General features: G+C 43.7%; 1 protein-coding gene and 1 long non-coding RNA gene across 2 annotated transcripts in view; one reads left to right on the top strand and one right to left on the bottom strand.

The window, feature by feature from the left end:
* The first annotated feature begins 6,401 nt into the window (after positions 1–6,401).
* Positions 6,402–11,383, top strand: part of AKIRIN1 (akirin 1) — a 14,884-nt gene continuing 9,902 nt past the window's right edge. The window contains exon 1 of the mRNA XM_003798998.1: positions 6,402–6,783. Coding sequence (XP_003799046.1) covers positions 6,561–6,783 — 223 coding nt within the window. The 5' untranslated portion in view covers positions 6,402–6,560. The remainder of the gene's footprint in view (positions 6,784–11,383) is intronic.
* Positions 8,438–11,383, bottom strand: part of LOC105887918 — a 21,033-nt gene continuing 18,087 nt past the window's right edge. Inside the window, exon 3 of the long non-coding RNA XR_001161654.1 lies at positions 8,438–8,476. This is a non-coding gene — a long non-coding RNA (uncharacterized LOC105887918). The remainder of the gene's footprint in view (positions 8,477–11,383) is intronic.

Genomic DNA, 11,383 nt, shown 5'->3' with positions numbered 1-11,383 from the left:
TTTTTTTTTTTTTTTGAGACAGTCTCAAGCTATTGCCCTGGATAGAGTGCTATGGCATCACAGCTCACAGTGACCTCAAACCCTTGGGCTTAAGTGATTCTCTTGCCTCAGCCTCCCAAGTAGCTGGGACTACAGGCCCCCGTCACAACGCCTATTTTTTTTGTTGTTGCAGTTGTTGTTTTAGCAGGTCCAGGTCGAGATCAAACCTGCCAGCCTTGGTGTATGTGGCCAGCGCCCTACCCACTGAGCTATGGGCACCACCCCCTTTTTTTTTGACAGTCTCAATTTGTCACCCTGGGTAGAGTGCCCTGGCATCATTGTAGCTCACAGCAATCTCAAACTCTTTGGCTCAAGTGATTCTCTTGCCTCAGCTTCCCAAGCAGCTGGGACTACAGGCATCTGCCACAATGCCCAGTTAATTTTTCTGTTTTTAGTAGAGACAGGGTCTTGCTCTTGTTCAGGCTAGTCTTGAACTCCTGAGCTCAAGCAATCTACCTGCCTGGACCTCCCAGAATGCTAGGATTGCAGTCATGAGCCACCGCACCCAGCCTAAATTTGTTTCTTATATACAGTATATAGCTGTTTTTTTTTTTTTTAACTCAATCTGTCTTTCAGTGGGATAATTTCATTTATTTATTGATACATTTAGTAGTAATTGATAACACCTTAGCTCTGCCAACTTATTCTATGTTGACTATTTTATTTTGCTGATGCCTCATTTTTCCTCTTCCTTGCTTTTGCTGGTTTGATGAAATTACCATCTGTTCCCTTTTTTCTTGTTAATTTTTGAGTTCTACTATATATTTCCACTTTATGACATCTTTTCTCTCTGTACTCTCATTACTGGCATGTATTATCTGTTATTTAAAAAATAGAGACTGTAATATTAAAAAAATACAAATACTTTAAGTATGTTAACTCACTTAAGTTCTAGCATTCCTTAATGCTTCTTTACAAAAACATATTTAAAAAAGGGTGGGGGCGGTGCCTGTGGCTCAAAAGGGTAGGGCGCTGGTCCCATATGCTGGAGGTGGCAGGTTCAAACCCAGCCTCGGCCAGAAACTGCAAAAAATAAATAAATAAATACACTCCTTTAAAAAAAAAAAATTAGCCAGGACTGCATGTGGTAGCTCACGCTTATAATCTGAGCACTCTGTGAGTCCGAGGCAGGGGGAATCCCTTGAGCTCAGAAGTTTGACACCAGACTGAGCAACAGCAAGACCCTGTCTCTACTAAAAATAGAAAAAATTAGCCAGGCATTGCAGCAGGCACCTGTAGTCCCAGCTGCTTAGAAGGCTGAGGCAGGAGGATCACTTGAGTCCAGGAATTTGAGGTTGTTGTGAGCTAGGCCAATAATTTTTTTAGCCAATAATTTTTTTCTTTCTTTCTTTCTTTTTTTTTTGAGATAGAGTCTCACTTTGTTGCCCTCAGTAGAGTGCCATGGCATCATAGCTCACAGTAACCTCAAATTCTTGGGCTCAAGCGATTCTCTTGCCTCAGCCTCCCGAGTAGCTGGTACTACCAGCAACCACCACAATGCCCGGCCATTTAGAGATGAGGTCACAATGCCATTTTAGAGATGAGGTCTCACTCCAGCTCAGACTGGTCTCCAGACTCATGAACTCAGGCAATCTACCCACCGTGGCCTCCCAAGTGCTGGGATTACAGGTGTGAGCCACAGCACCCAGCCTGCTGCACTTTTTCTAAGATGAGTTCACAAACTTAATTGTCAGACCTCATATGTTGTGGAGAAAGCCAAAAGCCTAATCTTTCATCTCCTAATCCTTACCAAGATCTGTTGATTTCATCTCCTGAACTTTGCTCATATTCACTTACTTTGCTCCTACCTGTCCTGGAGGAATGGGAAGGGCACAGGTCAGATGGGTGTGGGTTAGTGGGTAAGGTAATAGGTGGGAGGTACATACAAGAAGACAGTCAATATAGACAACTCCTTTGGAAACTTCAGGCAAAGAATCCTAGAATATTTTGGAGGATGATATTCTTTCATTTCATTCCCAACACCACCTTTTAGCCCAGCCACACCTCTGGGTGTGACAATCGCTGGCACCCATAACAGGCAGAGCCTCAGACCTCTTTTAGACCTTTTATAAGGTAAACCACCCCCAAAACACACTCCATTGTAGATATGAAAGAATTTGTGTGTTTGCTGGGAGGTGGGAGGTTCCTTGTAATATCTTAAAACTAATAAAACAAGGCATGCATCTGGACCGAGAGAATAACCTCTTTCTTGATCTCCCTCACTCATTCCTGTTCTCCGTAACGCAGCCAGGAATCTTTCCAACTGTAAATGTGATCATATTTTTTTTTTTGTTTTGTCTTGAGACAGAGTCTCAGTATGTTGTCCCCGGTAGAGTACTGTGTCATCACAGCTCACAGCAACCTCAAACTCCTGGGATTAGGTGATTCTCTTGCCTCTGCCTCCCAAGTAGCTGGGTCTACAGGCACCTGCCACAATGTCTGGCTTTTTTTTTTTTTTTGGTTGTAGTTGTCTTTGTTGTTTGGCAGGCCCAGGCTGGATTCAAATCCGCCAGCTTGGGTGTATGTGACAGGCACCCTAAGCACTGAGCTACAGGAGCTGAGCCTTTGATCAGATTCAAACTCCTTCTTTGTCTTCCTTGCTACTTTTTCCTCCCTGACTCTTCACGTTCATGATCCGTATGACAGTCACTTGAAACTTCTTTTGATTCCTCAAACACACTATGGTGGTCTCTTGATCGTGGTATGCTGTCCCCTCTGCTATTCCCTCCCTCTTTCTTTGCTTGATTAACTCCTATTGATTCATCAGCTCTTAGCTCAAATGTCACTTCTTCAGGCAGGTTTTCATTGCTCTCCAACAGGTTGTCTCCCAGTTGGTATATTCTGAGAAATGTGTCTAGGAAAAAAAAAAAGACTCTCAGTTTTTTCACCTCACAATACTCGTCACAGTTTGCAGTCATATATTTGTTGTGATTATTTGACTAACATCTGTCATCTCTAACAGACAGGAAGTCTTAGGAGGCCCGGAAGCAGGCCTCTTTTCTTTTATTAGACAGGGTCTCATTCTGTTGCCCAGCTGGAGTGCAGTGGCATGATCATGATCATTGCTCACTGTAACCTCCCACTCCTGGGTTCAAGCAATCCTCCTTCCTCTCCATGCCTGGCTAATTTTTTGAATTTTTTGTAGAGACAGGGCCTTGTATGTCTTCCAGGATGGTCTCAAACTCCCACTTCAGCCTTCTGGGATTATAGGCATGAGCCACTGTGTGCACCTGGCTCTCTTTTCATACCATCACATATTATTATATGATAATCTAATATCCAGCACAGGGAAGATAATAATACGTGCGTACATGCGTGCATGTGTATGACTAGTAAAGAGTCTGGATATGCAAAACAAAGTAGACCTGGACTGTGGTTACCTCACATGGAGACACCATACTTAGCAGCCCTTTCAAAGCAGCCCATCTGCCTTCTTCAAAGACAGCTCTCTAGCTGGGCCACTGTCATCTGCAACATATAATAGGATATACCATCAACTAACTTGTTTGGTTTCTGAATCACCTGAATCCACCCTCATTCAGCAATGTGGACTATCAGCTTTCTGAGACAGAGAGAACAACCTTGAAATAATTGCCATTATTCATTTGACCAATATTTATTCAGTGCCTACCCCTACTATATTTAAACACTGTGCTGGGAATGGGGAAACAGATGAATGAGGTCTGATTATTATTCTCAAAGAGTTTACAGTTTTGAAGCACAGTCAGATATATAAACAAATTATAATTTCCTGTTTGAAAACACTAATATTACAAGGCATACTCAAAGTTTTGAAGGATCACAGAGAAGAGAGTGACTATCAAAGCACTTACCAAATCCCTGGCTGAAAAACTATTTAGAACAACTAACTACTCAAGGGACATATTTTTCAAACCTTCTAAGCTCTAACTTTGGACCTGTTTATACTATAAGAAATCAACTTACTTGGACCACATTAGACAAGCCTCTTATGAAATACCATCACTTGGTTGCTTTTTATGTCCTCGGCATTTGTCAGACATAATAAGATATATCCGTATGAATTTTGCTTTTGACTTTCTCGTTCATATTTTCTCGATTGCGTTATTATAACATTCACTGTTTCTCAAGAAAGTGATAAGAGAAGCTACCATTTGAATTTAGTGATACAGGAAAAAGAAAATCCTATGGTCTATCTCCTCTGATGAACTCACTCCTTTCAAATGACAAAATCTATTCAACACGTACTATGTTTTCATTTTTGCCCTGGCATCCAGGAAGCTTGAAAGTAAGTTGCAAGTTCAGTTAGTCATGTTTAATGTCAGGATGATGGTGATCCCCTTTTGCTCTGGCCCTATTTCTTATTTCTCTGTTCTATTTCTTGTTTTCCATTGTAAACCTCCTTTATGTTCTTATGGACAAGAAATGGAATAAAATGAACTTAATATTTGGTATGCGTAGCCCTTTTAGAATTATTTCTGGGCTCGGCGCCTGTGGCTCAAGCAGCTAAGGCGCCAGCCACATACACCTAAGGTGGCGGGTTCGAATCCCCAGCCCGGCCCACCAAACAACAATGATGGCTGCAACCAAAAAATGGCCGGGCACTGTGGCGGGCGCCTGTAGTCCCAGCTACTTGGGAGGCTGAGGCAGGAGACTCACTTGAGCCCAGGAGTTGGAGGTTGCTGTGAGCGTGATGCCATGGCACTCTACCCAGGGGGATAGCTTGAGGCTCCGTCTCAAAAAAAAAAAAAAAAAAAAAAGAATTATTTCTGCTATTTTAAAAGGATAAATGCAAAAATATATGACCTATGTTGTGATCTTTAAAGAATTTGGAGATGCCAGGCACCGTGGCTCATGCCTGTAATCCCAGCACTGTGGGAGGCTGAGGTGGGAGGATTGCTTGAGCTCCGGAGTTAAAAGCTTGTCTGAGTGCCTGTAATCCCAGCAGCTTCAGAGGCTGAGGCAGCAGGATGCCCACAGCCAGAGTCTGAGGTTGCAGTGAGCTGCGACACCATTGCACTCTGTTCAGGGCATAGGGTAGAACTGTCTCAACAACAACAACAACAAAAGAATTTGAAAAAATTGAAGAGGACCCAGAGAAAAGGGACAAAGAATGTGAACTGAGATGGCATGCCCGTATTCTCCAACTCAAAAATTGGGGCATATATGAACATACAGAACTTGGACTGTTCTGTAAAATCTCAGAGATATGCTGAAGACTGGCATGGTCATTATTTAATATATAGTACATGAATAGTTAGAGAAAGGCTTTAACATTTTCTTGGAGCACAGATCCTTCTGATGATTACTGGAACTGCTCCCCAGTACAATACAAGGACATATTGTTTCTGAAAGCAGAACCCTCCTGTTATCTATTCATAGTTCCAGAAAATCAAAAGCACTTTACAGCTGCTACTGCTGTAAAGAATTCAGATAGACCTAAGGTAGAACCCGAGCTGCCAAGTCAGATGGTGAAACTGGCAAATTGGCTATCAGCTTAAGTTAACACTAACACCAGACTTGGACAGTTAAGTCAGCAAGTATTTTCTGTTTGCTTTTTTATTTATTTTTATTTTTTAGAGACAAGAGTCTCACTTTGACGCCCTCGGTAGACTGCCACAGCATCACAGCTCACAGCAACCTCCAGTTCTTGGGCTTAGGCGATTCTCCTGCCTTAGCCTCCCGAGTAGCTGGGACTACAGGCGCCGGCCACAACGTCCGGCTATTTTTTTGGTCGGGGCTGGGTTTGAATCTGCCACCCTCGGTATATGGGGCCGGTGCCCTACTCACTGAGCCACAGGCGCCGCCCTCTGTTTGCCTTTAAGTAACAGACCCTTTTGATGAGCTGACTAAGATACAGGTAAGTTATTACAAAAAATACAACCACAAAACACTCCACCGCCACAACACAATTTTGCCCATAATTTCACGAGGTTTGTGGACTTCCTAAAGCCCATCCTCAAATGGTTGGTTATTTTTAAGGGCAAGACCTCATTGAACTCAGTGGAATGCCCTTGATGACCTTTAAGAATCACCCTCTCTTTTGTACTGGGGGCAAGAGAGGCCTAAAAGGTTACGCGATCCGAGAGTCACCAGACCCCAGCCACCTCTCACCAGGCCCCTCCAAGCTTTCCCCTACCCGCTCCGGTGCCGCGCAGGTGCGAAAACCTACGGGACCACCGGGGTGAGACCGCCGGAGCGCTGGGGGGGAAGGGACCCTGTAGGGGCGGAGGCGGGGGTGGGGGCCTTTCCGATGTTGCTTGGTGACCACGCTCTCCGCCCAGACCGTTCCATTTCCTCAGCAGGGGGGACCTCTGGCCGGGCCGTTGCTGACCAGCCTTCCAGAGCGGCCCTCTTCCGGCTTTCCACCCCGTGCCAGGCGGTGGTGCGCTCCCGTGACGTCACAGAAGGCGGGGCCAGCGCCGCTGCCGGGTGCTGGAGGCGCCATTGGAGCCGGCTTGGCTTACTAGCCCCGCTGAGGAGCCGGAGCTTGGGTCGCAGTTGCCGCCGGGTCCACTCTCGGTCTCTGGCCCCTCAGCGGCATGGCGTGCGGGGCGACGCTGAAGCGGCCCATGGAGTTCGAGGCGGCTCTACTGAGCCCCGGTTCCCCGAAGCGGCGGCGCTGCGCCCCTCTCCCCGGCCCCACTCCGGGCCTTAGGCCCCCGGACGCCGAGCCGCCACCTCCGCCGCTTCAGACACAGATCCCGCAGCCGACTCTGCAGCAGCCCGCCCCGCCCGGTAGCGAGCGGCGCCTTCCAACTCCGGGTAACCTACGCTGTTGCGGGCTTGGCCGGAAGCCAGACCCAGGCATTTTGGGAAGGGGGTAATGAAAACCAGGCCATTTCACCCACGACCCGGTTTTTACCTTGAGAAAAGGGAACTGGGGTGCTGCTGGGCCTAGTTGCTTCCGGGGATAGGAGACATCCGGAGGGGTAGTGGGGCCGCTGTCGGTTTTCGGTTTTGTTGGAGCTGGAGACGCTGGAGGGGTGGGCACCAAGAAGATGGACATACCCCTGGCCGTTCAGCGCCCTCCCCGTGCCTGAAGCCCCTCCTGCCTCCGCTGCCTAGGCCTGCACTGAGCCGCCCTGCAGATCCAGTGGGCCATGGAAAATTGGATTCTACTCACGAACCTAGGCTTAAGGATAGGGAGTGGGGGCGGGCTAATAGGAAGGGGCGTGCGTGTGTTCTGCTCTGCACTGTACTGTAGTTTGTAAGGAGACCTCATTTCCAGAAGTCTTTAGGGACCCGAAGCCACCGCAAGAATCAAGGATGCGATTTCTACCTGACCGTTTCTAAGGGACTGGCCATGTTCGTTTATCGCATGACTGTTGTCTTGTACCATATATGGCTTGAAATCGGTAGATCGTTAGCTAGAATCTGAGAATCCTTCACCATGAAAGAAGTCAGCTGTCCTTAACAGAGGGACTGTGCTTCAACAAGGCATTCCACTTTGGCTAAGGAAAAGGAAGGGCTGGTCTTAACAGTAAGAATACCTAATCATAGTGCAGGAGTAGAGGAAAAAGTGCATCAGCCTTAATATTCAGCAATTTTTAAGGGCTCCCAGAAATGAAGGGGTTTTAAAAATGGACTTTGGCTAGTCATTTCTTTGTGTTTTTCTGTTCCTTAAGCTTAAGCAAAACATTGGGATTACTTTAAAATCATTCTTTTCTTACCCCTTTCGCTACCAGTGCCATTAGGTTTCATTTCCTCCTTCCTTTACATATCCACAAGGCAGTTTTCAGGTCCTCATCCCCACACCAAGATTCTTGCAGGCAGCTAAGCCCCTCCCAGACTTTATTTCCATATCTAACCTAAACAGTTTTTTACCTGTACCTTTAATTGTACCTCTCTTATCTCCTCCAGACCTACCCTTCTGTGCCTGTATCATGATGTTTTCCTCTTCTGTTTGCTAATCCCAGTAGAGTCATTTCTTCAAGCCTCTCATCCATTACCTGACTAACCTGCTGTTAAGAATTTACTTCCCCTAGCCTCTCAGTGTTGTATAACCTTATGCACAGGATGAGATAATGTTCTCAAAAGTTTTTAAAGAGCCCGTAAAAGTGGGGGTGGGGAGGGCTTAGATGTCTACTTGCAGTATTGTGTTTTTTTTTTTTCTTTAATATTCCGGGGCTCCTGCAGATACCTTGAGATGTCACATAATCTTTCTGAGTCTCACCTCTGTGAAGTTGAACCTTGCCCATCTTTTGTTGAGGACCCATTGAGATAGCTGCACAAAGTATTTTGAAAAGTATAAAGTAATGGTGTTTTTTCTGTTTTATTTTGGTTTTTTATCTAGAGTCTCACTCTTTTGCCCCAGGCCAGAGTGCTATGGTATCAGTCTAGCTCACAGCAACCTCAAACTCCTGGGTTCAGGCTGGGACTACAGGTACCTGCCACAATACCTGGCTAATTTTTCTGTTTTTAATAGAAACGGGGTCTCACTCTTGCTCAGGTTGGTCTCTGGACTTCTGAGCTCAAGAGATCCTCCTACTTGGCCTCCCGGAATGCTAGGATTAGCACATGAGCCACCTGGCCAAAGTGATAGGTTCTATGTAAATGTTTTATTTCTTCATACTATCTACATTATTTGTCTTGTGGTTCACGTTATAATAATTGTTTAATAAATGGCTGTTGAATATATTTGGAGGCCTGAATATGGCAGAGTGCTATAATGGGGCCACTGTTTTTTAAATCTTAAAATCTAGTTTTTGCAAAGATCATGTGAACTAGTTTCCTGGTTCTTTTTTTTTTCTTCTTTTTTTTTGTAGAGACAGTCTCACTTTCATTGCCCTCGGTAGAGTGCTGTGGTGTCACACTGCTCACAGCAACCTCCAACTCCTGGGCTTAGACGATTCTCTTGCCTCAGCCTCCTGAGTAGTTGGGACTATAGGCGCCTGCCTCAACGCCCAGCTATTTTTTTTGTTGCAGTTTGGCCAGGGCCAGGTTTGAACCTGTCACCCTCAGTATATGGGGCCAGTGCCCTACCCACTGAGCCACAGGTGCTGCCCAAGTTTCCTGGTTATTTATATTAAAATATTCATTTGTAAAGATCGATTGGCAATGTTTCTTATCTTTTTTTTAAAGCCAGGCATTGTGAACATAATAGTTATGTTTCTTAACGCTTATTGGAATGTGGCTCTATCATGGAAAGAAATATAAAGTACTAATTTGCTGCTCTGGCTTAAGCGAAAGATGTCTTTGATTAAAAAGCAAAAATAAAGGAGGGGAATGTTACTATACAAATAGAAAGAATAAAGCCAACTAATGGAAAAGTCAGTTTAAAATTCAGTGACTTTATTTTATAATACCACAGTTATCTCAAGGGTTGTAAATTCTCAGAAATGGTCAAGAAACTGTTTTACCTCCCCTTAAAAAAGGTATGTGTAGTACAGGTTGAGCATCTTTATTCCAAGAATCTGAAATCCAGAATGCTGCCAACATGACACTTAAAGAAATACTCATTGGAGCATTTCAGATTTCAGGTTAGGGATGCTCAATTGGTAAGAATGATGCAAATATTCCAACATATGAAACACTTCTGTCCTAGGCATTTCAGATAAGTGATGCTTGACCTATTTAGCATTTTGTGTGGAAAGGTACTACAAAATTGAGCCTTTTATCACTTACATTTTTATTGAGAGCTGGGTAGATAACCAGGCATGAATGGGGGTTGCTGACCTCAGTGAGATGTTTGTAAACATTGAGTCTAGATACAAAGCAATTAAGTGATCATGACTGGAGAGTTGGGGGAGTTGAGATAACATTTTAGCTGAGTCTTCTGTAATGTTTGGGGATGGCCCCATTTTAAGCACAGGGAAACTGCTAGAGCCAAGGCCAGAAGGCTCACAAAATAAGGAAAGAATAATTTAATGTTAACTGGATTATAATGGGAGATGGAACTGGGAAAGTAAGTTGGGCCAGGTCTTGGAAGTCATTGAATGTCATGTTTATAGAATTTGAATTTTGGTCTGTAGCAGCTAGGAACTGTTGTAGAGTTTAGAGGGTGGACCTAGCCTGATATAACCTAGAAGCACAACTTCAAATAATAATAAGAGGCAATGTTTAAAATTATTATCAACTGTTAAAAAGAAATTTGCATTTTTTAATAACTTACCTGTTTTATGTGGCCGCCTTTGGAAGAAAAGCATATCTATGTGGACTTGATAGTCCTTCTATCAGCCTCAAAGTTATACCTTTTCATTTATTTGCTTTGCCAAATAGGAGGCAGTTAGAGGTTTATCAAAGACCTCCTTTTCCCATGAGCATCGTCATTATACTGTACTTGTCCTTTCTTGTTTCAGGTCTTTGCAGTTTCTTACATCCTTGTATTTAGTCTAGCAGGTATGAGCTTAAGGAATAAATGCATTTTAAAAATTAAGTGAAAATTTCATAAATTCAGGGACTTAAAATACGAACTTAATAGCACTCTTAAAGGGAAACATTGCTGATCCTACATTTTTCCAGTGTTTAGGCTGAGAGTAATGGAATCTTAACTTTGTATGGAGCCATTTAGAGTTCATATCAGTTTTTAGAATGGACTGTCAATTCTTATGGTGTTCATTATCTTTGGTTTTGATTTTCACTACTTTATGTAGGCTTTTGACATTTATATTGAATGACTCCCCAAGGTTACAATCACAGAGCTAAAAAGAACCAAAGTGTCATTATTAACATCTCCCACCATTAAGAAAATACAGCAAAGTGTACACTAGAATAATATGAGTGGAGGAGAGGATACCAATTTTCTGGGATTCTTTTTCCCCCCTTAGGAAACTTTAAGTGAATACAATATTATAGCACAAAAACAAAGAACTTGAAAACCACATCCTTTCAAATTCTTTGTTGTTTCTAGGAGTATACTTCAAAGTGATCAGTACTTTGTTTTCCCATTAATAGTGTTAGCAAATTTGGTTTGTGATTACCTTGACTCAGAATAGTAATCTGAATCCCACCAAATACTGTCTCCTATAAGATCAGGAAATTCTTTTCTAAGCCCTGACCATCAATCCCAAGCAATAAACTTAACCTCTTCCTCTGGTTAGTGTCCAGGCTTGTGAACATAATGGTTTCTGTTGTCCTTTTCTTCCAAAGATCTTAAGAGTCTTGTATGGGCAAGAGCATTCTTAGGAAATCTTAGATGGTAAGAGACTTAGATACCTTAGTTTGAGAAATTATGAAATTTAGGCTTGGTGCCCATAGCACAGTGGTAACTGCACCGGCCACATATACTGAAGTTGGAGGGTTGGAACCCAGCCCGGGCCAGCTAACCAACAATGACAACTGCAACAAAAAATAGCCAGGTGTTGTGGCAGGTGCCTGTAGTCCCGTCTTCATGAGAGGCTGAGGTAAGAGAATTTTTTTTTTT

The sequence above is a fragment of the Otolemur garnettii genome, unplaced genomic scaffold (genome assembly GCF_000181295.1).
Source record: "Otolemur garnettii isolate 467f Iridium unplaced genomic scaffold, OtoGar3 scaffold00144, whole genome shotgun sequence".
In the NCBI taxonomy this organism is placed as follows: Eukaryota; Metazoa; Chordata; class Mammalia; order Primates; family Galagidae; genus Otolemur; species Otolemur garnettii.
Note: the sequence above shows the minus strand (reverse complement) of the source record. Positions and strands in the feature narration are given on the sequence as shown.